General features: G+C 44.3%; 1 protein-coding gene across 3 annotated transcripts; it reads left to right on the forward strand.

Annotated features, from left to right (window-relative positions):
* Nucleotides 1-7,113: 7,113 nt before the first annotated feature.
* Nucleotides 7,114-26,408, forward strand: YWHAB (tyrosine 3-monooxygenase/tryptophan 5-monooxygenase activation protein beta). Of its 3 annotated transcripts, none has more exons than XM_032767320.2 (6): nt 7,114-7,243; nt 18,103-18,404; nt 19,541-19,664; nt 22,484-22,647; nt 24,004-24,099; nt 24,526-26,408. In XM_032767320.2, exons 2-6 carry the CDS (start codon nt 18,111-18,113, stop codon nt 24,580-24,582), a joined length of 735 nt encoding a protein of 244 aa, XP_032623211.1. In that variant the 5' UTR covers nt 7,114-7,243; nt 18,103-18,110; the 3' UTR covers nt 24,583-26,408. The 3 variants fall into 3 exon arrangements, with proteins under 3 accessions (XP_032623211.1, XP_032623213.1, XP_074928390.1); XM_032767322.2 differs by having other exon boundaries at nt 7,140-7,225; XM_075072289.1 differs by lacking the exon at nt 7,114-7,243 and adding an exon at nt 12,467-13,448.
* Nucleotides 26,409-27,949: the final 1,541 nt, after the last annotated feature.

The following is a 27,949-nucleotide window of genomic DNA, read 5'->3' on the forward strand; positions in this document are numbered from 1 at the left end:
TTTGAAAAACACTTGTTCATTTTGTGGTTTAGATTTTCCCAAGCATTACACTGGATCATGTGCACATACTGACTGTCAACAACTATAAAAGTTACGGTATCACGTTGGCTGCCAGTCATCTTTCTGTTACATTGAGGGGTTGTTTTGTTTTTTAAACACAGTGCTACTATTTACCAACTTGAACAGGATTAATCTCCTTTGATTCATGGATAAGGGCTCATTGAATTTCCTCAGAATCAATATTCTATCCTTTCTGTGAGCCTCTGTAGCGAAGAGCCGTGGCCGCCCTCAGAAGTTGACAGTGAGGGGCAGCCAGCCACCCCATGATGAGCAGAACCAGGAAGGCCATGCTCTCCACGCTCGAAGCATAGGGATGGGACAGGAACAGATAGTATAAAAGACAGGCTCTGCAGCTTATTTGGGAGGCAGCTGCCAAAGGAGACGGATGTGTTCTCCCTGCTGTGGATGGAGAAGACTTCTGCTGACCCAAGGAAGGCCCCAAGCTACTTGTATGGCCAGACACATCAGATGCTGAGGAGCTGCTGAGACTGCCGCTGGCAGTATACCCTGGAGATGGAGGACAACTCTTGGAAGGTACACCCGAGGGGAGTAAAGGAAGTGGCACAGGGCAGCTGACCCCAGGCTGGCTGCAGCCCTGCCAGAGATTAGGTCAATGTGTTGCATTCAGGATCCCCGCTGACCCAGTGGCAGACCAAACTGCCACTGTTAGGGCCCTGGGCTGGGACATGGGGGAGTTGGGCAGGCATGCGTCCCCCCCTGCCACCCCTCCCCTGGGGTGGCCGTACTCCACCCTCCTTAGGTCGGGAGACCTGCGCTTGTTGGGGCCCTCCCTGCTTTGCTGGAGCCCCCTAGACTGTGCTAGAGCACTCATCCCTTTGCCGGAGCCCCCTAGATGGTGCTTGGTGCTCTGTCCTGCCCCAGAGCCTGGGCCCCTGAACTGTTCATTGCTCTACCCTGCCTAAGGGTTTAAGCCCTAGAGACAGCTAATTTCCCCTTATACAGACTGCCATTCCAGGTGGATGACAGCCAAGAGGCACGGCTGCCCTCAGAGATTGAGAGTGAGGGGCGGCCATGCAAGCCTATACTCTCCCTTACCAACATTGCTCTCCGAGAGCTGACTTCTTTCTTATCCTGCCCAAGAAATCTATAACATTTCCATTTCCTATCATTATATTATTTTTTACTATTTGGTTCACTTATAAACCTATACTCTTACATTTATTTCTGTCCTTATGTTGCCTTGTTTGATTAAATGATGCTCTTAGCTATGGTCTGTTAAGGCACCTTCAGGCACCTCCAAATTGAAATGATGGTTTTACTTCAGGCCAAGATGTATTTGGTGCAGAAACTACTAAGTGAATGACTTGCATTACTTGGACTGAGTGAGGCCCAAACATAAACTATTTATTGTTTATTATTTTGCTGCCCAGACCATGCTCTTAGATACGACCATTGTGACTCACAATGTTAACAGTATCTCTTTAACTAAAGGTATAAAACCTCACAAAAACATAATGTACTCGGTCAACTATGCAATACTGTACTCTCCCCTGGGGGAAATTTATTTCTAATCCCTACGGGTGATCAGTCTATACGTCCTGAAGCAAAATACCCATATTCTTCACAGTTTTTATCTTAACTGGTATGACTGTAACATTAGCTCTACAACTAACAGCTGCAGTGTTACAAGCAGTCTCTACACAGACAGATGATAGGAGACAGAAGTGGAATTTAGACAGTTTCCTCCATACACTTTTTCTAACAGCAATAATTGTCTGAACATACCATGTGCTTCCCTCTCATAGACTTGGTGCCACTTACTTGCATGTGCCCTCCCCATTCTTCTCTGCACAACCCCAACCTGCACTGTTGAATGATATTCCAAATGTACCTAACCTGCCATCTGCTGGACATCTAATTCATCGGACCCAGAGGACACAAGGTAGCTGTATTGACTTTCAGCCATTACATTAACTCCATTCCATTATTTAGTGATCTGTGAGATCAAACTATAGAATGAGAGAATTCAGGAAACTAAGTGATTGTAGACCACAGTAACAAGAACATGTGGAAAGGACACATAAGGGCATATGTTTGAAGTGTTGTACTCAGGGAAGAGCACAGGAATCAAGAAATAAAATGCATGTTTAAGAGAAAACTATCAAATAATGGAATTTTGTCAGTATTTTTCTCATGGCTGTGAAAGTGAAACCCTTTCCACCCTTACCTATTCAAACATTGGTAGGTAGCAGGAGAGCACAGATTGCAATTACAATAAACAGCATATAGAGCCATCAATTGTCTGCTTTCAGTATCTGTATCATCTGTGTTTTGGTGGTGGTGTTTCAAACAAGCACCAACACATCAAGATTCTGCTTTTGGAAATACAACTCTAACCAGTGGTGTGCTAGAAACGCAGTGGTATTTATAACGGTTGAAGCAACAACAGGATAAGACTTTGATCCCGCTGGAACAGAATTTTTCCTATATGATCTAGGTAAAAATTTAAGCATGACAGTCAGACTTCATTAGGGTGACCAGCTGTCCCGATTTTATACAGACAGTCTCAATTTTTGGGTCTTTTTCTTATATAGGCTCCTATTACCCCCACCCCCGTCCCAATTTTTCACATTTGCTCTCTGGTCATCCTAGACTTCATTCTCATCTGCTTTTTACTGCCTGCCGCACTTATATCACCAAACACAACAGTAACACATCAAAAATGAAACAGTTCCATGCAACAAGAGAAGCAAAAGAAAATTTCTCACATCGAAGTTGCAAAGGTTTTGCTTCATTGGTCTCTGCCATGGGCGGCGGGTGAAGGAGCCATTGGGAGAGGCCCCACCCCTCCCTTTCCACTTCCCTCCCCCACTAGAGCCCAGAACACCCCCTTCCTCTACAGCACCAGCACCAGGCAGGTGGCAACAGAGCGCCCTCAACCCCAGTGCTGGCTGGGCAGCATCGCGTGGCCCCAGCCTCAGTGCCCCCATCCCCGGGCCCTTATGAGCACCAGCCCCAGCCTGCCTGCCCCAGCCCAGTGGGAAGGGAACTGGAAGCAGGCAGAAGGGGGCATGGAGCAGAGCATGGGCGGGGCCATGCCAGGCTATTTGGGGAGGCACAGCCTTCCCATGCCTATACTACCCACTGCCCATGGTCCGTGCCCTTTCCTACACAAACAGTTCTTGGATACATGAAAATCCAACAAAGATAGCAGTCTCCAAGACATGCCAGTATAATCAGAGTCCTGGCACCATCCCTAGTTTAGGTACAGAGTTCTGCTCTAAACTGAAGGCTTCTTATACCCTCAGAAGACAGTATATTTTCTCAAATGCCTTTTGTTACTGAGAAAGGTCAGCATACATTTAATTAATGTTTAAGACACTTGAGCCATCTGCTGGAAATGACTTGGATCAGCAGTACCATTTGCAAACACAAGCATCCTCTTTACATTTGACAGCAAACTACCTTTTGATTACAGGATTATCATTTAATTTCATCATTGTTATTGTTAAGTGCTGGGGAGAGGACTGACAAAAACAGGTTATGCTATCAGCAACAAAAGAGCAAACATCCATCCACATATGACAATACCTACAGATGCCCGCCTCAACCCTCTTCTGAGGAGACCGCCACAAGGCATGAAAGGTCTGGTATTATATACAGGTGATATCAGTACCTAGTTACTTGGAGCAGTATACAAATACAAAGGCATTGTTAGGTACATGGGTATCCAATGCTGAATTGCTCTACTTGGATAAATATGCAGATATTATTTACACTGCAAGTAAATTATAGATTAGTATATTTCCAGATGTACTGCACTGCAGTTTAAGATCAAGATCCTTGTTGTTTTGTATGTCTTTTGACTGTTACAAATTACCTAAGCCAAAAGAAACTCAAACAGGTTTTGGAACTATCTAATCCAAGCTCAGATCCATTTAATTTCTCTTATTCTGTTTAGTGGCATAGTAGAGTTTTGTCTTGTGAGACAAAGGTTGTGATGTGTTGTCCTGCTGCTATTGTTAAACAACTTTTTCCTTTGTCTTTGGAGGCATAAATTAGAGCAATCACAGGTCTGCTCTAACTTACACTGCCTGGAATGGCCTCCTAGGGGGCCTTGTGCCCTAAATTCCCTCTAAACTGCGTGTCCGTGCAGCCACCCAGCAGTGTATCAAGTCCTGTGCACTTCAGGTGCCCCACCCACAATGCTGCGCTGCTCCTGCCCTCTGCCTTGGAGCCTCTTGGTTGCTGTGAAGGGTGGGGGGAAAAGGGGCGCTGATTATCAGGGTGGCCCCCACCCACCTCCATACCCCATCTCCACAGAGCAGGGCGGGAGAACAGATGGCTCAGGAGTGGGATGTGGGACAGAGCTGGCTGGCAGCTGCTGCTGTGTCTGAACAAGCAAGCTTCAGACTGGTGAATGCCGATCTACTTAAAGGGGCAGCGTGTATTTCTTTCACACATACAGTGTGTGTGTGTCTCTCTCTCTCTCACACACACACACAAACACTATCTCACACACTCTTTTTCTGTCACACATACACACTGTCTTTCACACTCACCTCCCAACACATACTTGTTTTATTGTTGTTTTTACTTCTTGATGCTTCCCGCAATGCACATATAGTCTCTGTAATTTTAGTCTTTCAAAGTGTTGTTATTTTAGTATTTTACTGGTCTATGCATTTCATATTTTTTATTTCTCTCTTAGGCTTAAATTTAATTATTTGAGTAGCAAGTTCTAAAATGCTTAACCTATCCTGGGTGGAGTAATTATCCCTACAGTAACTTATTAAAATATATTATATCAAGATTATTTGTTTCTACTTGTGGTGCACATCACCTCAATACTGGTGCACATAACAAAATTCATTCCACACATGGATGGAAAAAATTAGAGAGAACATTGCTTCTGCCAGCCGAGAATTGCCAGAATAGTGTGCTCTAGCCATGCTCCCAGACACATCTCCGGCCTGGTCTACACTACGTGTTTAAACCGATTTTAGCAGCGTTAAACCGATTTAACGCTACACCCATCCACACAACGAGGCACATATGCGGGCAGCCCAGAGCCCTTTAAATCCCTGGCCGCGGTTGAGATTTAAAGGGCTCAAGGCTCCCCACCACTGCAGGCAGCCCAGAGCCCTTTGAATCTCAGCTGCAGCTCCGGCAGCCGGGCTGGGGCTGAGATTTAAAGGGCTCAGGGCTCCCCACGGCTGCAAGGTAATTATGAAAAGTACAAATGTTTTCTTTCAACGGAACCAAGTGTTTTTCATTTTTCCATGATTCATATTAAAAATTTTTTTGATTTAATTGAAAAATTCTTAATAAAGTATCACCCCCACACACACCCTTCCTTTTTGGCCTACAGCTGTTTTGGTGGGGCGGCGCTGGGGAAAGAGGGTTTGTTTCCACAGGGCCGGGTGGCATTGGGGCAGGGTGTTTCCACAGGGTCGGGTGGTACTGGGGGGCGGTGGTGTGTTTCTGCGGGGCCGGGGGGTTTTGGTCCTCAGCTGTCTTCTTTGGAGTAATGTGGCCCTCGCCGCTTTACAAGTTGTGCAGGCTTGTGTACACTAATGCTCACAGTGATGGAACTCAGCCAGTAACTGCAATAGTGGGAAGATTATGGCAAGAAAACCAAAGTGTAGACAATACAGTCTAGGCTGAGAAGAGTTGTTGCTGCTATCAGAGAGTGACACTCCCCTGACTTTTCCTAAGCCTGCATCTCATCTTGCTATTAATTCTAGGAATAATGTAGTGGTCAGGAATCCCACTCATGATCAATGCTCCTTTGTGCTGAATGAGGTACAAACATAAAAGACAAAGAGTTTACAATCTAAACAGAACCAAGACTGTGCAGGTGGATGAAGAACACAATGGAGGGGGAGAAAAAAACAACAGTAATAGAAATTTACCATTGGAGTCCATCAGAAGGGGTTTAAAGGAAGATAGCTACACAAATCGATTTGGAGAAGACTTTTTAAGCATGCAGGGCACTGTGGAAAACTAAAGGCTCTTATGGGAGAGCAGAAGGGCAGCTAATGGAGTTTGCTAGTTCCAATGGAGTGAAAGTGGTGGTTATAAATCAGTGAGTTCAGAAAATAATAAATAGGGAGGCACAAACTTGTGAAGAGCCTAGAAGGTACAGACTTTAAACTTGTGTTTGATGTGATGAAAAAAGGGGAGCCAATGGAGGGACTTGAAGATTGGGGTGGGGAGAAGAGGCAAACACAATAAAAGAGTTGAGCTAGGAAGACAGTTTGGCAGCAATGTTCTGAATGGGGCTGAGAGGAGTAGGGCTGAAGAAGGCCAGGCCAGAGAAAAGGCCAAGACAGTAGTTGAGATGGGAGAGGATGAAGGCCTGGACAGGCACAGGCAGAGAGGAAAGGCTGGAGCTTGGAAACACTAAGGGAAAGCAGCAATACTCAGATATGGCCTAGATGGGAGGGGAGGGGGGAGGAAAGGGGGACAGATTAGGAAACAGAGTGCAGGTCTGAGCCTGGGAGATCAATGATGTTGTCATCAGCTCCCCTTCACCTCCCATCCTGTTTCAATTACCCCATCCCCTCTCAGCCTCCCCATGACCCAAACCCCCTCTACTACCCAATCCCGTCTCAGCCTCCCCACGACCCAAACCCTACTACCCCATCCCCCCTCAGCCTCCCCACAACCTCACCCCCTCTACTACCCCAACCCCTCTCAGCCTTCCCACAACCCCACCCCCTCTACTACCCCAACCCCTCTCAGCCTTCCCACAACCCCACCCCCTCTACTACCCCAACCCCTCTCAGCCTTCCCACAACCCCACCCCCTTTACTACCCCAACCCCTCTCAGCCTTCCCACAACCCCACCCCTCTCTACTACCCCAGCCCCTCTAAGCCTCCCCACACCCCACCCCTCTCTACTACCCCAGCCCCTCTCAGCCTCCCCACACCCCACCCCTCTCTACTACCCCAGCCCCTCTAAGCCTCCCCACAACACAAACTCTCTCTATTACCCCATCCCCTCTCAGCCTCCCCACGCCCCCACTACCCTTACCCGCCTCCCCACAGCCCCTCTGGCCCAATGGGGAGAATAGGGCGTGTCCCGGCACCGGAAGGGGCGTGTGCTAGCACCGGAAGTGGGTGCTGGAGCCGCCGCAGGGTGTGTGTGGTAGCGAAGCGGGCGCCGCGCTTGGAGTCTCCTGACGCGCCCGGGACTGAGGTGTGAGCCCTCTGCCAGGTGAGGGTCTCGGGCCCATCCCCATAGCTCCGGGGACAGCGTACGGGGAGTGGGAGCCGCGAAGAGGTCTCAGGGCCTCGCCCCTTCCTTCCTCCCCGTGGGGGAGGGGGCGCTGCGCGGCCGACAGGCCCAAGGGCTCGCGGAAGTAGGAGGGGGCAGGTCCCCCAGCCTCGGCCGGCCCAGCTCCTCCCTCTCTCGGGGTGGCAGGGCCCGGGGTGGGAGGGGCACGCGGCGGGCAGAGGCCTTCGCAGGCCGCAGAGCTGCCGGGGGCGCGCTATAGGGAGCCTCCGCCCCCCCGGCTGCAATGGCTCGTGTCTCTCCGGGGAGCCGGGCGGGGAAGTGGAGCCGCCCAGGTAACGGTGTGGCCCACTCCCCTCCCCCAGGCTGCTGCAAGGCCTGAACTGCAGCACCGCCTTTTCTAGGCGCTCTCAGGCCAGTCCCACGCAGGCTGAGTCACCTTCTCCCCCGAGGGCTAGGCTGGCCTCGCACACCTGTGTGCAGCAGGCGTCGCAGGCAGGGGCTGTTCCCCTGGCCGTGATTGACAAAGGCCCTTTGGCTCCTACCGGCTGGGAAATGAGCCTCCCCCTTTCAGGGTCAGTCTGATTCTAGGCCTCTCCTTCCAAAGGCTCCCTGCGATCTCTCTGTGGTGGGCCAGGATGCCCAGCTGCCTGCGTTGTGTCCCCCCCGCTCCCCGCTGCTCCACACAAATCAGATTCCTGTGCTGCAGGCCCTGCCTATCTTAAATAAAAATCTCTTGCTGTGTTTAGGAGATGGAAATAATTTCCATGGCGCCTCGTAGCACCCTTTTCACATAGGTACTCATGGTATTGTTTCAGACAAATAGGGAGGAGGTAAGGATGCAGCGCTGACATCTTTATAAAATTATATGCGGGTGTAGGAGCACAGATACAATGCCTAGCATAATGGGGTCCTGGTCCATAACTAGGGCTCCTAGGTGTTATAATCATACAAATGGTATATTATTTATTACTAGCCTCTGCTGTGGCACAAAGCAGAACTAAATGTAGGCAGGCACTAGGGGGAAAGAATACTGTTTCAGGCATCAGGCACAACTTGTAAGACTTCTTAGAAAAACCCATAAACTGCCCTGTTGAGGTTATAATCCACAGATGTTATCTTGTATAGTGCAAGTATCAGTACCATGCAGACATTGTCACTGAGTGAAGATTCCAACTACACTATAGTAATTTATTTCATTTGGCCTTTTTGAAGTTATGGTAACTGTTCCTAACAAGGAAGCAAATTGAATGATATATAATACTTTAAAAGCTAAATTATACTGTACATGTAACATTAGTAGCTTGAAAACATTTATAAGGCTGTAAAACTTTTATAGCTTTAGGAGTGGTTAGGTAACCTAAATCAGAAATCTCATGAACTGTCTCGGTGCATTTTATGCAGGAGGATGTATTTTTTTGATAGTTCCCCAGAACAGAGTCCATTTAAAAAACAAACAAATAAAAAAATCCTTGAAGGTATAAATTCACTCCTCCCTCCCCCTGCCCCGTATTCCAGAGGGGAAAACACTATTTATTTTTGGGTCTTAGATCCGAAAGTGGTGGGCAACTAGCAAATAGCTGATTGCAGGTGAAGTGTCCTGGCCATGTAACTATATTTAGATTTTGAGTTAATTTGATTTGGACAAAGTGAAACACCATTAAAGCAGATGGAGTCCAGTGCAGACTTGCACGCGCAGGTTTGTCAGTGCACCATCTTCTGACCTGCAGTTCATTGCTATTCTGGTTCTCACTATCCTTTAAGCAGAGCAGGCTAAGTGTTTGGTTTTTGTTATGTGCACAAATAGACTAGGATGAGACTGAGTTGGATTGCACAACTGTCACATAAATAAGGTTTAGAACTGTTCTTGAGACAGAAGGCTAGTACCCTGCTACACGTTACATTAACAACTAAAGCATTGTAGTGGTATGGCTTCTTATTTTGCTACAGTCTTATCCCATCCTGTAATAGAAATACTTTCACTTTAATATAAGTGAAAGTGATTTGCTGTAATATGAACACATTTATCTTGGCATGAATTTTACACCTTAGGGAAGAGGTTTTTTGAGAAACTCTCTACTTTAATCTGGAGCCTAGCCAAAAATGATTATAGTAGTTGGAACAAAAATCTAACCAGATTAAGTACGTTATATACATTTCTGTTTCCACTTGTTACTGTCCTTTATTTATATAGCACTACAGATGTGCATAATAGTTTGGACAGAATGACAGGTCCCTGCTCCAAGGAGTTTACATTCTAAGGACTTGTCTACATGGGGAAATAGCCTGGAATAGCTAATGTACAATACCTATTCTGCATTAGCTGCACATATGGACACTCTTATTCTGCAGTAGGGATGCTTTTGTCCAATTTAGCTTAATTGACTTTAGAAGTGGATTAAATTAAACTGCAGAAAAACACTCCTTTAGGGTATATCTCTACAGTAGTTAGGAGATGTGACTGTAGCTTGGCTCTGGTTGGTCCACTAAAAATAGCAGTGAAACTGCAGCGGAATGGGCTTGTCACCTGAATGCATATCTAGTGCCCCAGAGGGCTTGCACTCAATGGCTAGCCTGTGCTTGTGCTGCCATGTCTTTGATGCTATTTTTGGCTAGCTAGCTAGATCAAAGCTAGTTCGGGAATGCCTATGCATGCTACAGTCACACCTCCAAACTGCTGTGTAAAGGTACCCTAATGTGTGGAGCTAGAGTGGAATAGCTATTGGGATTTCAGTTGTTTAGGGTAGGGGAGGGATAGCTCAGTGGTTTGAGCATTGGCCTGCTAAACCCAGCGTTGTGAGTTCAATCCTTGAGGGGGCCATTTAGGGATCTAGGGAAAAATCTGTCTGGGGATTGGTCCTGCTTTGGGGGTTGGACTAGATAATCTCCTCAGGTTCCTTCCAACCCTAATATTCTGTGATTCTAAATTCACAGCCTGACTTATTTCACCATAACTTCCCTGCGAGGACAAGCCCCCTAAGTAAATAACATAGCAGGGGGTGTCAGAAAAGGGTTGTGTATACATAGGAAAGTGACTGTGCAGAAAGAGATCATAAGACTGGCATATTGTCAGTTTTTTCTCTCAAGATTTTAATGAAGATTTGGGGCGGTGTTTGGGGTGGCAAAAGGGTGACCAGATGTCCCAATTTTATGGGGACAGATCTGAAATATGGGGCTTTGTCTTATACAGGTGCCTATTACCCACCACCCCCATCCTGATTTTTCACACTTCCTATCTGGGCACCCTAGTGGTGGGCACATTGGGAAGGTAACTGAAAGAAATGAGTTTTGTTAGGTTTTGGAAGAGAATGAGGCTGCATGATGTAAGATCAGAGAGGATATTCCATGTGTTACGCTATCTGTTTAAAGCCATAGAATGTGAAAAGTGCATTTTACTAATCTTACTGGTCATCCTGATGGTTGTCAAGGAGAAACCTAGCTTTCTGTGTTTGGGTAAAATCTTATTGGGAATGTACAATTTCCTGATATGTTACTTTTTAATAATACATACTACCATGGGGGAAGCACTTTATTTCCATTAGCTTGGAGTGATGAATGGATTTTTTTCTTTGTGGAAAGGAAATATTGAGAAATGCTGATGTCAGTGATCAGAGGGGTAGCCGTGTTAGTCTGGATCTGTAAAAGCAGCAGAGAATCCTGTGGCACCTTATAGACTAACAGACGTTTTGGAGCGTGAGCTTTCGTGGGTGAATACCCACTTCGTCAGATGTCAGTGAGTAATTTATATTTAGTTTCCAGCGTTCTTCCTCACCACTCCTAAATCCCTAGGTCAAGATAAAGAATACAACTCTAGCTAAGTAAGTGTGTATGTGTGTGGGGAGGGGGGCGGTATTGAAAGGCAAACAGGCTTCTTGTATTTAATTTGTAGGGAGCTCTGAGGAATGCACTGATTTAAAGAGTACTCATCGGCAGTGGTGCCTACTGTGTGAGCTACATAGTGGATATCATCTGCATCATCCAAACAGTCTTTTGTCAATACTGTAGTTCTTGCATTAGCATGCACATGACTGCATTATGAAGGAAGCCTTTTCCTTTGTTTTGGAGGCAGTTGTCTCCTTTTGAATACCCATGTAGGCTTCAAACTTATGAAACTGAAGTGTGGGATGCTAAGTAATTGACATGGATTTTTCATTTTGGGGTGAATTGCCCCATTAATGTCACTAGCTAAAATCAAATAAGATATTTTGAGATACTGTTCACAAATATCTCCAATACTATTCTAATGCTCTTCCAGTACTAAATTTTATAGCAGTTTTGTGATGGGAATAAATGCATGAGTCTGAAACTACCAAACTTATCCCTTGTGACCAAATCTAGATTTAAACTTACTTCTCCAAAAATGAAAGGTTAGTATATTAACCCACTTTTCTGCCTGACTCCTTACTGATGTATATAGCAAACCAATAATTGCACTCCTTTCTTTCCCAAATCTTTTCTAATAGAGAAACACTTGTCTAATTATTTCTGCATAACAAGCATTAAAACTATAAAAAAGGATCAATGACCTATTTAGCGTCAAAAGAACAGGTCATTGAAAGCAAACTTCAGGACAGTGAAGGCTTATTAGTACTGCTTTGCCAGTTCAATATATTATATAAATAAGATATTTTTCAGTGTCAGTTTTTCATCTGCTTTCTACAGTGTTTAAATGCAGTTACATCTGATCTGATTTGACTGTTGGTCTTGAATAGCTCCTGAAGGTTGGAAGCAGTAAAGCTTATAAAAACAGGCATGATCGCTGTCGGGTAGCTTGGGCCTAAAATACGGTTTATAGTAGAGCTCTTGTAATCTGGTGGGGAATATTGAGTGTCTAAACATTTTATCTCAACTGTCACTAAAATTTACATAAATCCCAAATTCACCACCTTTGTCCTTGCTTGCAAGTCCTGTGGGTTTACTTTGACCTTGAGTGCGTTTTCTAAAATGGCTGCCTTTCTCCCGCTCCTTACTTCCCATTTCACCCAAAGGAGCCAGGGCCAGCTATAAACTAATGCAAAAGTTGGCAACCTTTCAGAAGTGGTGTGCTAAGTCTTCATTTATTTGCGGTCATTTAAGGTTTCATGTGCCAGTAATACATTTTGCATTTACAGGGGCCGGCGGATGGAACCCCAGGCTGGCGGCTGGGATCCTGGGCTGACAGCTGTGACCCCAGGCCGGCAGTGGGCAGAGCAGCTCAGTCCACTGCCAGCCTGGGGTTCCGTCCATCCAGGCCAGCAGCGGGCTGAACGGTGTTGGCAGTGGGGACCACCCCAGGCCTGCAGCAGCGTGTCACAGTAAATCAGCTTGTGCCATAGGTTGCCGACCCCTGAACTAGTGTCTTTTACAGATACCTACCTCTGGCAGTACAGTTATTAAAAAGAAGTCCAACCCAGGCCATGTGTACATGAGCAAGCAAACTCAGCTGAAACCTTTTAATTCCCTTGTAGACACAGTTCAGTACCTTTAAGATCACTTGAGCTGGTTGTGGTGTTGGAACGTAGGCTAGACAGGACCTAGATATTTTCTCAGCTTGCAGGAGTGGGAAGTAGGGTGATGGCTTCAGTGGATAATACATAGGATTGTTAGATTCAAAGTTCTAGTATCCGAGTGCTTACTGGCTTTGAACTCTCTGGTTGCTGGCATTCTTGATCAGAGATAGTGTGCAATCATTAGCCTTTGGAGGTGTTCTAAGCCCTGGTTTGGCAGGCTCTTAAATCTGCCACTAGTGTCTCTCACCTTCTGCTTAGAACTAACAAGCCCTGTTCTCAGAACTCTTCCATGGCTGTGACTTACAACAGCACCCTTCCCCCCACCCCCAAAAAGTATCAATGCTACATTAGACAATTCCTGTTAGTCTCTCACTGCAGATGTCGTTGAATGTACTGCTCTTAGTTGCAGGTAATCGCCACTGGTGGCTTCCACTTGTGGCCTAGGAACATGTCCAGCCCAGGCATCGCAGAGATGCTTGTTCCAGGCTCTGGCACACTAATCTACTATTAGGAAGGACATAACTTTCAGCTCCTTCATGGGAGGGACCAGCTATAACTGATAGTGACTTTTTTGGGGGTTTTTTTTTTTCAAACATCACTCCTTTCCTTGTGTCTTTTTTCCTTCTGGCAAACACTTCCCTCTTATGGAGCCCAAGCCATCATAGCTCTGCAAAGCCCTTCTCCAAGCTTCTAACAAGGTAAGCAATGGAGAATCAAGACTCTAACAGTTCCTTTACACAGCAAATCCTTAAGTGAGAGTGATGGTAGGTGTGTACTGCTAGATTATCCACATTTTGATGTGGGGCAATGCCTTTCTTATTGGAAGAAAGCACTGTGGTATTTGAATTCTTATGTTAAATTTGTTTTATTCAACAGCACTTCATACTTTTGTAGCAAACCTACTAACAATGAAAGATTCTAGGACAAGTTAAAATAGTCAAATCACCGCATAAATTAAGGCTCTGACACTGGCATCTCAAACTCTGGTACAAATATACACAGTTAATGAAGTTCTTATTGAGGAAGTCAGACCTTTTTTAGTAAGTATTGTGGGCTGTCTTTAAGATGTACACATAATTTAGACTAGGGTGGGCAAACTTTTTGGCTCAAGGGCCACATCTGGGTGGGGAAATTGAATGCAGGGCCATGAATGTAGGTCTGAGCCAGGGGGTTGGGGTGCAGTAGGGGTGTGGGGTGCAGCAGGGAGCTCAGGGCAGGGCGTTGGGGTGCAGAGTGTGGGAGGGGGCTCAGGGCAGGAGGTTGGGGACTCAGGGAAGGGGATTGAGGTGCAGGAGGGGTGTGGGGTGCAGCAGGGGGCTCAGGGCAGGGTGTTGGGGTGCAGATTGTGGGAGGGGGCTCAGGGCAAGAGGTTGGGGACTCAGGGAAGGGAGATGATGTGCAGGAGGGGTGCGGCAGGAAGCTCAGGGCAGGGATGGGTGCGGAGTGCAGGAGGGGGCTCAGGGCAGGGGGGGTTCTGGCTCCATCCTGGCACCGCTTACCTTGAGCGGCTCCAGGGTGGCAGTGTCGTGCAGTGGGGCTAAGGCCAGCTCCCTGCCTGGCCTGACCCCATGCCGCTCTGGCACCACGTTCCTGCGGCCCCTCAGGGAGGGAGGGCAGAGGACTCTGTGTGCTGTCCTTGCCTGCGGGTACCTCCCCTGAAGCTCCCATTGGCCACGGTTCCCCGTTCCCTGGCAGCTTCCATTGACCGGGGAGGTACCCACAGGCAAGGGCAGTGTGCGGAGCCCTCTGCCCTCCCTTCCCCAGGGACTGCAGAGACGTGGTACCAGACTCTTCCAGGAGCGCTGTGGTGCCTGTGGTGCCATGGGGGTGGCAGTCCCATGGGCTGGATCCAAAGCCCCGATGGGCCGGATCCGGCCCATGGGCCACAGTTTGCCCACCCCTGGTTTAGACAGTCAGATAACAGTACATACAGTCAGATAACAGACATACAGTATGTCTTGTACTAGTGTTTGGCCTGAACAGTCAGTTTTGTCAGACTTTCTTCTGTACTTTCTATGCCTTCCCTGTTCCCTCTGTGGTTTCCCTAATGTGCTGTTAAGTGAACCCACTGACTACCATGAAGGGGCTTGCATTTAAAGATAAATAGATCGTATTAGCAAAATGTTAATAAGTCCTCCACAGTTCCTAAACTGAACTCTGCACAGATAATTTGTTTCACGATCCACAGCACTAGTTGTGCTGTGCTGCTGGAAAAGTACAGACAAAATATAACATACACTTTTTCTAATGACAAAATGCAAACTGCCTTTGAATACTTGTCTCTGAATTTCAGCATGCAGGCTATTTTTCAAAACAAAAATCCAAATCATATAGTAATGGGATTGTGTAAACTGCATGTGGTAAACTTAGAGGTGACTACAAAGGAAATGCCTCAAGAGGCAGTGCAGGTTGAGGGAACTGGAATCATACAGTTATGTGAGATTGTATTTATGGCTGGCTTTCATTGCACTATAAAACACTGTTTATATAGACATACTTTGATCTTCAACTTAACAGTGAAAGTTTGGGGGTCGACAGCTGTGAACTAGTTACTGCGTAAAGCATGTAAATTGAATTCATGTCATAATTAAAAGTCTAGCAGTTTGGGATGTGGCAAGAAGGTGGTGGAATATTGTTGACTTGAAATACAGAGTACTGCATCTCTACATCACTAGTTCATCTGAACTGCTCATAACAGTGACCAAAAAATGTTGCTATTAGACTGATCTGTCTTTTCAACTTACATTTTTACTAGGCAGTATATTTATTAAGGCCATGTCTACACTGTGCACTTAAGGGTATGAGTTCCCCTGGTTGTGTATATGTACTTGTGCTAGCCCTTGTCAAATATTAATAGCAGCAGAGCTGCGGTAATGTTAGTGGCAGTGGAGGCATGGCTTAGCTGTTTTGAGTACAGACCTAGCTGAACCTCATGGGTATATACTCATCATGGCTAAGTCATGCCTCCACTGCCATTATCCTATTCAGATTATTATTCTCATTATCCAGATATCCGCTGCTATCTATATTCATGCCAGCTCAATGAGAGCTAGCGCAAGCATGTGTATGCAAGCAGGGAAATCACACCTCTAGTTTGCAGAGTAAATGTAGCCTAAGTGTGTGTATTACAAAAATAACTCTCACTTGGCACCCTTACTTGGAGTCATCTTCTTTCATATGGCTTGGGTAGGTAGCATGACTACAAATTTATATCTAAGTTTGACAGCCAGCACATTGCCTTAGGCCCTTGGCAAAAGAACGAAGGGGACACCCAGATATGATGTGCTCCATCATTTGTGCCTGGTGACCACAGTTGCACACAGGTGTTTGCCTCATTTTCCATTTAAGGAGAGTTTGTCCACATATCCCATGAGCTGTCCTGATGTGATTCAGTCTGCATCAGTCTTTCCAACATAAATCAAAACCCAGTGGTTCCTCAGCGGGATCAGTGATGAGCTGACTTGGAGTCTGCAATGGCCATGATACAAACTATGATGTCTCCCTAGAGTAGATCCTTCCTGGTAAAGACACAGCCACGTTAGTGAAGTAAAGTAAGTTAACTCACTGTTGGTACCTATTTTTGTCTTTGGGGAGAGCAGCAATCTTAATATCATCAATTTGGCACATTTAAAAAGTGCCAGAATCCACTGGTTTAAAAGCTGTGTTTGAAAGAGAACTAGACTTAATGCAGAACTGTGTATCAAGAGGACTCCACTGGCTTCTTGCAGCAAAAAATCTGTATTGATCCAGTGGCTCACAGAACAGGCACATCCATAAGGTGTCTCTGCCTATACCACACAAGTCCTTTGTTCAGACTTAGTTATATACGTGTTACCATTGTGCCTTGCAGACACATGGAACATAGCAGTGAGGAAAAACCATTTTCCTTACTAACTTCAGCATCCGTTGTCCTAAGGCAGAACTTCTTAAACTATGCTCATTGGAGAGTTGGCTGGTCACACAGCATATGTCTGACCTTATTTCCAGCTGCTAAATTGCATTTAAAAAAAGACGAATGTTTCTTTCCATGTAAGCAATTACTTTACAATTGCATGACTGTCACATGGGCCACATCCTTTCTCCCTCAATCTCTGTATTAAAATATGGTTGACACTGAAAATGCTGCAGGATAGCAGGGTTGATTGTCTCAAAAATCTCATGTGTAGAGAAACACAGATATAAGAAATAATGTTCCTGAAAGGGCAATATAAAAACATTTTCTTTGGTACCAAACACTACAGCTTTATTTTGCTGTTTTAAGTATCCACAAAAGCATTGCATTTTACATCAAAGTAAAAGAAGGCTGCTTAGTGACAGCAGGAGCTGTCCAATGTTTCAGATACTCCTGCGCTAAGAATATTATTCCTGTCATGGAAAAGTACTAGAAGATACGATAACATGAAAAAGTTCTGTTTTTCTTTTTTGGCAAGTGTTTGAACATGCAGCCTTTCCTGTCAGACTTCTGGTATTGTTAGATTGGGGATATGGTATCATGATAGGATTGGAGAAGTCTGTCGGGGCTGGGGCGAGAGGAAGAGACAGATATGATTGGACATGACATAACATCAGTATTACTGTCACATTTGAAAAGATAGTGTTCAGGTTCTTCCAGGAGTGTGATTGGTTGTGATTCTTAAATGTTACAGAAGATGCTGATTAGGCCTCAGCTGGAGTATTGTGTCCAGTTCTGGGCGTCACATTTCAGGAAAAATGTGGACAAATTAGAGAAAGTCCAGAGAAGAGCAACAAAAATGATGAAAGCTCTAGAAAACATGACCTATGAGGGAAGATTGAAAAAATTGGGTTTGTTTAGTCTGGAGAAGAGAAGATTGACAGGGGACATGATAACATGTACATAAAAAAGGTTTTCATGTACACAAAAGGTTGTTAGAAGGAGGAGGAAGAAAAATTGTTCTTAATCTCTGACAATAGGACAAGAAGCAATGGGCTTAAATTGCAGCAAGGGAGGTTTAGGTTGGACATTAGAAAAAACTTCCTAACAGTCAGGGTGGTTAAGCACTGGAATAAATTGCCTAGGGAGGTTGTGGAATCTCCATCATTGGGGATTTTTAAGAGCAGGTTGGACAAACACCTGTCAGGGATGGTCTAGTGCAGGAAACGGGACTAGATGACCTCCTGAGGTCCCTTCCAGTCCTATGATTCTATGCTGCTCTTAGTGAAATAACCAAAATACGAAGTTAAACTCCTGCTAGTAACTCACTACATTGATCAGGAAGAAGACAGACTTCCAACTTATTAATCATCATGACTTATACCGCATCACTTTTTACCTTTATCGTTAGTTTTCCACAACCTGTGCAATCAAGATAAAATAATTTTTCTCCTTTAAAGGAATAACTATGGATAAAAGCGAGCTGGTACAGAAAGCCAAACTGGCCGAACAGGCTGAGCGTTATGATGACATGGCTGCTGCTATGAAGGCTGTCACTGAGCAAGGACATGAACTGTCCAATGAAGAAAGGAATCTACTCTCTGTTGCCTATAAGAATGTGGTTGGTGCCCGTCGCTCTTCCTGGCGTGTAATTTCCAGCATTGAACAGAAAACCGAGAGGAATGAGAAGAAACAGCAGATGGGGAGAGAGTATCGTGAGAAAATTGAGGCTGAATTGCAGGATATCTGCAATGATGTTCTGGTAATAATCCAGCAGCAAAAATAACAGTAGTTAGCATTGCAGCAATTTCAGGGGAGGCTTAAGGAGCCTGACTTACTAAGATGCTAAAGATCCAGGCAGGAAGATAATTTTTTATGGCTCTGGGTAAAGAACTTGGCTAGGGGTAGTAACTGAATTTTCTAGTTTCTTTCATGTAACTATATTCAGTTTATCTTAAAGTGTTGTCACCTACCAAATATAAAAACACACCAAAACCTTCTACTAGCCAAAGGCACAAAACCTGTTAGGCAGAGATTAATATGGAAGATGATTGTGGGAAAAGGGCTAAGACACCAGAAGGATCTGTGGCCAACTGCCCTGGCAAGAAGCCCATCACTTACACTCAGGTGCTGGGATTCTTAGGGTGCTGTTCCTGTTTGGGGGTGAGGGGGAGTGGGTGATAGATGCTCCTATGTATTTTAATCACCTGAAATTTGAAGCCACCACCCATATTCTTTTGTGGACAGGAAAGGAGCTAGCATTTTCCCCCACACCAGTTTCCTGGCTTCTCTGAAGTTAGAGGTGGAGGGATTCTGCTATTTTGTGGTTGCCTCAGTTAATACTCTATTGCATGTAAAGAGGAGAGGGTTCCTGGTACTGTTCTCGCAACCATTTTTGATTCCTCTTCCTCTGAATACGCAAGTGCAGCCTCCGTTGCTATGCATAGCTTTAGACAACTTCATTGCTGTCCACTGTTCTAAACAGCAGCAGTGAAAGTAATCAGACTCTTGTGAATCTCACTCTGCCAAACGGTAGCAAAATTATGAATAGCAGTGGAGGTCCTTGAGCGTGGTACCTGCAGACTCATGAACACTGCACTGCGTCAGTTTGCATATGAAAGGCTGTCCTCACAATCAGGAGGGCTGTCAACTTTTTGAGAACTGAAATTTTGCAGAAATGAATGGTATAGGTCCTCAACCGGGAAAATTTCCCGCTCCCCAGTGGATTTTTCTCCAAGCTTTGGTAGTGGATAATAAACTTCATGTGTGTACACTTAGAAGTTGCATTAGCATGTTAAGTGCTCATACTTACCATGGTGGTTAAAGCTTTATGTTTATCACCCCTGTGGCTTTCATGACACAAGCATTTGTGTAATTCTGTGATGCTGCTTCTTTCAGGAACTCTTGGATAAGTACCTTATTGTCAATGCCACACAGCCAGAAAGCAAGGTCTTCTATTTGAAAATGAAAGGCGATTACTTCAGATATCTTTCAGAGGTGGCATCTGGGGACAGCAAACAAAGTAGGTAGAGTTAAAATCTTTATATATATATCGCACACGCACACACACAATCAGAAGTCAAATGGCCACTGAGCAGAATGAAGAGAAATGTTTGTCTGTTTTCAGTCAGGAGTATTTATATAGATTTCAACATTCACTGACTATTGAAAACAAGCATTGTGCTGGTTGCTCTTGTCATGCTGTCTGGAATGCCTTCCTCGGGGCAGACTGTCAGAAAACAGGGCAGACACCTCAAGCTGTTGGTGTGTTTTATAATTAGATTCACCAAGCCAGTGACATATGTGAACTCCTGGATCACTATAACAGTCTTACTGTGGAGTCACAGTCACTCCCTTTAGACTCTCCAGTCTATCTTACCACCCAGACAAACTGGACTTTGTGAGAAAAGGTCTCTTAAACCAAAAATCACAACACATAAGGTTGCTCTCAGGCCCGAGAGACAAGTCACTTCCCCCCGATCAGTTGATACTCTAGATCTTACACCAAAGACAATGCTGGTAGCCAGTTATATAGTAAACTAAAGGTTTATTAGCTAAGAAAAGGAAATGTGTTGTTGAGAGGTTAAAACAGGTAACATATATATGCACAGGTTAGGCGCAGTTTATAATTCCAAATGGTGGCAGTGATGTAATAAACTGCCAGTTTCCGAAAAGTCTTTTCAGGATACCCAGGTTGTCTCTGGGGATCTCTGCTTTGCATCTAGTACACTTCCTTGTCCAAGCAGACCAAAGGTGCAGGATCTTTCCTTGAATCCATACTTAAAGCTTCTTCTCACAGGAAACAAGCCGACAGTGTCACTACCCACATGGTTTTTTCTTTGATGACAAAGAGTGAGGAATGCATTTTGAGTCTTTGACCTTTCATCATCATCATCACACAATGAGCACTTGCTTTGAAATTAACTCTTTTCTGTTAGTTCTTCATTTGCATTCTATAAGGCTTCTTTCTCATTTGATGGGTTATTTAGTTACAAGGGTATACACAATGTGAATGTTTGCTACTATGTTTTAACAGGATACAGATAAGTGAAAACAATGCAAGTAACATCCAGTTAGTTTTCATGAAGTTTAAACATCAAATACACTCTTATACATTTAACAATCACTTAGATCTATACTAATACACAAGTGAATAGGCCTGGGGCTTCGGCATGAGCTGGCACGTGGTCTGCAAGCGTCATAGCTCTGACCAAACTGTCCCACTTCCCCCAAAAAAACCCATTATACGTGAGCCTCTGTAATTAATATCAAGCCAAACACACTGCCATCCCTTAGCCTACTCTGTCCCAAAATGTCTCCAATCCCTGAAAAGGCTTTGCTACCTGTCTGAAAGTTCAGCAAATCCAGGATCTGGTAGCCTGAGAGGAGGAATGCATTATTTCCTCATGGAAAATGCCCTGCCAGTAGTACCCTCCTAATTATATCAGGGGATCTAGCTGAAGTAACTTCACTGGTTGCAAGTTTGGTATCACATTTTGATAGGTGGACTCTCAAGTAACCAGGTCCTAAACCAATTAGAGTTCTCTAGGTTACAAGTAACACCTTGAACTCTGCCTGGAAGCCAGTGGGAAGTCAGTGCAGTTCATGGAGCAGGATCATAGGGCTTAGACCAGGGGTGAGCAAACTTTTTGGTCCGAGGGCTACGTCTGGGTGGGGAAATTGGATGCAGAGCCATGAATGTAGGGCTGGGGCAGGGGGTTGGGGTGCGGGAGGGAGTGTGGGAAGGAGTATGGTATGCAGGAAGGGGCTCAGGGCAGGGTGTTGGGGTGCAGGAGGGAGTGTACGAGGGGGCTCAGGGCAGGGGATGGAGGTGCAGAATGCGGGAGAGGTGCTGCGTCCGGGAGGGGTGCAGGCTCCGGCCTGGCACCGCGTACCTTGAGCGGTTCCAGCATGGCAGCGGCACAGAGTGAGGCTAAGGTAGGCTGCCTGCCTGCCCTGGCCCTGTGCCTTTCCCAGAAGCGGCCAGCACCATGTCCCTGCAGCCCCTGGGGGAGGTGAGACAGAGGGCTCTGCGTGCTGCCCTCGCCTGCGGGTACCTCCCCCGAAGCTCCCATTGGCCGCAGTTCCCTGTTCCCGGCCAGTGGGAGCTGCGAAGGGCGGTGCCTACAAGTGAGGGCAGCAGGCAGAGCTTCGGGGAGCAGCACAGGGCCAGGGGAGGCAGGGAGCATGCCTTAGCCTCACTGTGCCACGGGGCTGGCAATCCCACAGGCTGGATCTAAAGCTCTGATGGGCCGGATCCAGCCCGCGGGCCGTAGTTTGCCCACCCCTGGCTTAGTTCCTCTAGAGTTTGTTGTGCTACCCATCAGCCTGGGGAAGGGGCACTCATAGTTCCTCTGTGCTCCCAATTTTTAACCCATGGAGTTCAGGACAAGAGGTTGCCTTCTCAGAAGCATTAGGGAATGGCTCATTAGTTTTCTTCAGCGTTTACCTTCCAGAACTATTTCCTGTTCCTCTGTTGGCGTCTAGCTTTTAACACAGTGCCGTTTGAGTTCCACACTACTAACCACAACTATGTCTGATGGTTTTTTTTAATCTTGGTATGAATTGTTGCATTTTAAATCTTATGAGCACTCCTGCATTAATAGCTTAGTTTTATCATTAGCATTTTACCATTAAAATTATTGAAGGAAATCCCTCTGTGCTTGTTTTTTACATGTGGATATTTATTAACCTTCTAATTGGAATTGTTACCTGATGTCCAAAGTTTCTAAGTTGCCCAGACTAAGGTGGTGGTAAATAATCCTTGCCTTAAATACACAATGATCAAATAAGATGCAGTGACTTACCATGCATTAATCTTTCTGAAATCACTTTTTGCAGCAACAGTATCAAACTCTCAGCAGGCTTACCAGGAGGCATTTGAAATTAGCAAGAAAGAGATGCAACCTACACACCCCATTCGGCTTGGTCTGGCTCTCAATTTCTCTGTCTTTTATTATGAGATATTAAATTCCCCTGAAAAAGCCTGTAGTCTGGCAAAGACGGTAAGCAGACTTATCAATATTTTTGTCTGGGGGAGGGGGAGGAAACTATTGAAGGCAAAAACTATTTAAGATGTACGATAGTGTCTCTGAAGGTAGGTTTGAGTGATCTATTCTTCTAAAAGCAACTATATTCTCTTTCAAGAGTACTCTGTCAGTGGGAGGATGCCTGCCTCAGAGGTGCTGGCCTCCTTTCACAAGAATATCTGTATCTTAATATATTTTCACATAAGCTAGCAAAAGCATAATAGTCAGTTGACTATTGAAAGTTACCCTGTGAGGAATAAGACAAGCTGCCCTCTTCACACTTTCACAGGATTCTCTCAGAAAGTACTTGCTTTGGAAATTGAAAAATGTTTGCATTAATCTAGAGCTTCTAAAGCTGAAACTAATACTGTCTTTAGTTGAGCATATTTCACAAATTTGATGTGGCAATTTCTCCAGTGTGACTTCACCAGTGCTCTCCATTCATGACTGTAACATCGCAATCTCTCTTCAGAGGCCAGAACCATTTTGCTTTGATTGGCGTGGCAAACTATTTGATTAAAATAGGTGTGTGTGTGTGTGTGTGTGTGTATATATGTGTGTGTGTGTGTATATATATATATATATATATATATATATATATATATATATATATATGCATGCCCACTGCCTCTAATTCAAACCTTTTGAGCCCTCCATTTTTTGGCCTGGTCTACACTGGGGGGCGATGTCGATGTAAGATACGCAACTTCAGCTACAGGAATACCATAGCTGAAGTCGACGTATCTTATTCCGACTTACCTCTTGTCCTTACGGCACGGGGTCTACGGCCGCGGCTCCCCCATCGACTCTGCTACCGTCGCTCGCTCCGGTGGAGTTCCGGAGTCGATGGGTAGCGCGTTTGGGAATCGTAGTCTGGACGTACCCTTACTGAGGACACTCTAAAGAACTTGTCTGACAATGCTGCTTTTTAATTGAGTGGCTGGATTGCTTTTGAGCTATGTGAAGCAGTCCATTCTGTGGGAGTGAGCACACTCACTTCTTGAGTATTCAGTGCTGGCCTGGGAAGTAGGTCTGGTCCAAGAATTAATCTTAAAACTCGCGTAACAAAATAGAATTCTTCCAGTCGGCCAGTGGCCTCGTCTTCACTTCGTTGCAGTTGAGCATGGCTGGTACTTCTTACTTTTGGGAAAGGAAAAATACTCCTAGTTAGTTGTTGGGTTTTTTTGTTTTTGTGTTTTTTGGGGTGAATCACTGAATTTTAAATATAATAGAAAAATTTAAGAAAAAATTGTCGATGCAACTGAATTCAGATGAGCACAGAATTTTGAAAATCTAGTGCTTTGTTCTGTTGAACTGTCTTGCCTGTTTCAGGCTTTTGATGAAGCGATAGCTGAGCTGGACACACTGAATGAAGAGTCTTACAAAGACAGCACTCTGATCATGCAGCTACTTAGGGACAACCTTACTGTAAGTATCACTGGGACAAACTACTACACTTGTCACTGTTGTAAATGTTAGGCTGTAATTGGACCTATCTGAGAGCCACTGCCTTTTTATGTTAAATAAAATGGCAGTTGCTGTACTAGCACACGTCAGTAAGCCTTTCTGCAATCAGTTGTCATTGAAAGGTGCACTTTTGTTGACAGTTTCCCAAAAGCTAACTTTCCACCCCGTGCATACTGCCTGTAAGCGTCATTTGCTTTCTGTTCCTAAGCCTCCATCCAGCCTTCTGTTTTTAGTTCATTATTCTTTCTTTGCCACTAAATTCAACCATTTAATATTCTTCCATTAGGAAAATTGCACAACCTACAACTAATTATCCCATCTCCCCTTTCCTGACAAATGTAATTAACTGCATGCTTTCAGCATAAACATGTTTGTATTTTCTTACAGCTATGGACGTCGGAAAACCAGGGAGATGAAGGGGATGCTGGGGAGGGAGAGAACTAATGGCTGTCACGCTTCACTATATGTTCAATGTCACTCTGTATCCTACACATATATCCCTTTGTGCGACAAGCAAAAAGAATAGTACATCGACTTTCACAACCTCAACGTAGCAAAAACTGTCTGTGGGGTAAAAACAATTGGTTGGTGTTTTGTGTACTTAAAACGGAGATTGGTTCTACAACTGCATTCTGAACTTTCTTATTATGAACATTTGCAGTTATGATTACCGTGTTTATATTTTTAACTCAGCACTGTGATTATGGGTTTTGTGATTGCAGTTGACTTTACAAAACTCTTCCTGGTAGAAAGTAGACATTAATTATGTAACTCTGGAAAGCTTAATCTGGCACCAAAAGAGTCGAAGTACAATTCTCTTGTAAAGTTGTACAGAAAGTTATAAAAATTATATTGTGACACTGGGGCATGGAAGGAAAACAATCCATTGTATGGCATTCCAGTTCAGTAACACGCTTCAGTGAATTACTTTAACAGGCACATTCTATAGACATTTTTAATCAAGTGTGGTGCACCGCTTTCAGTCAAAAGCTCACTCTAAGTAATCTTACCTTTCTGAGGGTTCAGTTTTTTGGGAGTATAGCAGCCTGATTTCCAAACTACATTGGTAAGTAATTGGGGTTTGACTTTGAAAAATCGTCCAGTGCTCATACAACATGATTGACTAAAACCCCTTCCCACTGCAATAAATTACTTAGTTACAACTTGGGCTGTTCTTTAGTAGTGAGATTTCTTAGTGCACTACTATCAACTTGCAGCAGGAAAAGACTAATATTATATGAATGGCCTTACTAGTTTTTGGATAGTACTGTTAAGAGTAAAATAATACAAAGATTGCATTTCACTTAGGAGAATTAAAATCTCTTTGGGTATTCCCACTCCGAACTCGATCTGGAAAAATTTCTAATATTCCACTCTGCCATCTTTGAATTCCCTTCATAGAAATCTTCCTCCCATTGAGTTGATATTCATCCTCACCCTCTCACCTGGTTTTAAACTTCATTAAGACATTTCTGGACTCCTACATATGTTCCATTATTTGTGGATGATAAGTGATATCAGGGTGATGGAGAGAGATGTGTGCTAGTGGACAGGTCTCTTACTCAGATGTTTGAGAATTGTCAGTGCTGCTGTCGTCTTCAGCTCTTAATGTCTGCCACTTTAAGACAAATCCTGGTATTACCTAAAATTTTCAAGATTTCCCATTATTTCTTATTGGAACGCAGACCTTACACATTTGTAATGCTTGTTCTAATATCACAAGTTTCTAACTCCAAATATCCTCATTTAGTTATGTTCCCAAACAGGTCCAGTCAAATAAGACCTAATAAGAGTTGCATGAATAATGCAGTGGAAAAGATTAGGAATAGTCATCTATCAGTCTCGCAGTATCATCCCTCTACCATTTCACCTAGCTGTAGAATCCATCTGTTTGTCCATTTGTCTGCTGGAGAGAGAATTTCATGCACTGATTTTAAAACTCCCTTCTACAAGCTGAACAAATAGTGCAGTTAATACTTGGCGCTTGATAAATGCAGTAGTGATGAATGTGGAACCGAGCCTGTCTGTATATCTGGTAGCTCTTTTCGCTTTGTTTTTACTGACCAGTATTCTGCCTAAAGTTTGCTTCTGTGATGGTTATATTGCTAGCACACACGTGGTTGTGAGAATAGTATAGCAAAAAAGAAATACCTGGTTATTGATGTACTAGATTTGTGTATGTCTTTTAAACAGTTCTAGTTTCACCTTACACAAAATAATCAGGAGAGTGTAAAAGAATTCAAAAGTGAATAATAAAAAATTTTTATCAATTCCTTGTGGTCTGTTATCTTTGTCACACTTGTGGCAACAGAAAATTGTGGTAGTAGAATCGCCACCTCATTATAGTAATGTCCAGAATTTGGACTCTCTGTGACTTGTTGATTCTTATGAAATTAAGTGGTTCAAATATTTAAATAATTCCTCTCACTAAGAAAATGAAAAAACTCTGCTAGAGTACTCACTTTGTAGTAGAGGACACTGGTTCTGTTGCTTGATGTCCATTCTGTTAGGCGCATGCCTGTACATTTTCATGTTGTGGGGGGAGATGAGGAAGAAATGGACCTATAAATATCCTTATTTAATTTTCAGAGAGTCATTGAGTATGGTAATAGTTGAAAACACAGTATATGAACAACATCTATTGCAGTGACTTCTTCTGTTGATTGCTAATACACAAAAGATTCTGCCCTCAGTCCTAGTATAAGGTTCCTATCAGACTTGTTAATGGTTCTTGCATAGGAGATGCTGAGAGCACTATGTGCACCTGTAAGTTAGTCCCTGGAAATTTCAGTAATATTTAATCTCTCATCACAAAAGCCACAGCTCTGCATCTGACAGTTAGAGCTCAACAGTTCTGGAAGGGTGGGGATCAGTCAGTGGAGAGAGGATTATAAACTAATCTGAGGAATAGTGGTTCTTTTTCTCTGTTTCACACCTGTGCTAGCTTGCCAAAATGCTTAGGTGCAGCGTAATTCTTCCCCAAATCATATTCTGTTGGATACATTGCAGTGAAGTTACTTACACTGGACAGCTAACCTAATGCTGTGACCTCTCGTGACAAATGTTCGTGCATAGAGTTTGAATCCCTTGCCTCAAACAGTATGTATCTGGGGATATGCATAAACATGACTAAGCATTTTTCACAACAGTACTCTTGATGGTTCCCCCTATTTTATAATTGTCACACAAAAAAGATCTTAACAAAGATGTCATTTTTCCCCCCATTTCTTCTTTACTCCCAGTCTCTTCTAATCATATCTCTGGTGTGATCAATAGAATAAGGTAAATTTTTCAAAAGTGCCTAGGTGACTGGGGCATAGAGGTGCCTATTTCTCAGTGAAAGAAACTTAAGCCCTGTGCCCAAGTTACTTAGGCACTTCTGAACATTTTTTCCAGTGTCTGGAAATAAATTCAAAAGTTCCTATTTTAAGGCTCTGTAGTTTGTTAGAAAACTATCCAAGCTTGGATGGCCTTCCTCTCCCCACTTTTCCTACAGCTTACTAACAGACCTATGCACCTTTATATTGCTAATAATCTAAAACTTGTAAATGTAGGACCTGCCTTTCCAACAGGGCTCAACCAGGCTCCTATTTGCATGTCAGTTTGTTGTTTTTGTATATTATCCGCTGTATGCACAACTAATAAAACTTACGCTACACACAGGTATCAGTGGTAGTGCATGAAAATTAAATGTGTAAGTGTGTGTGCAACATTGAACACGCAGATGGAGGCCACATTCTGAAAATTTGCTCACAGTGAATAGTAATAGTCAAATTACTTTGATCCAGGGGTCATCCTGAACCCTGAAAGC

Source organism: Chelonoidis abingdonii, chromosome 14 (assembly GCF_003597395.2).
Source record: "Chelonoidis abingdonii isolate Lonesome George chromosome 14, CheloAbing_2.0, whole genome shotgun sequence".
In the NCBI taxonomy this organism is placed as follows: domain Eukaryota; kingdom Metazoa; phylum Chordata; order Testudines; family Testudinidae; genus Chelonoidis; species Chelonoidis abingdonii.

What these genes read in the sequence shown, in the direction of transcription:
- YWHAB (XM_032767320.2), top strand. Translation starts at nt 18,111, where the DNA reads ATGGATAAAAGCGAGCTGGTACAGAAAGCCAAACTGGCCGAACAGGCT. An exon ending in ATATCTGCAATGATGTTCTG is followed by an intron (nt 18,405 to 19,540) that starts GTAATAATCCAG and finishes TGCTTCTTTCAG; the next exon opens with GAACTCTTGGATAAGTACCT. An exon ending in CCTGTAGTCTGGCAAAGACG is followed by an intron (nt 22,648 to 24,003) that starts GTAAGCAGACTT and finishes TGCCTGTTTCAG; the next exon opens with GCTTTTGATGAAGCGATAGC.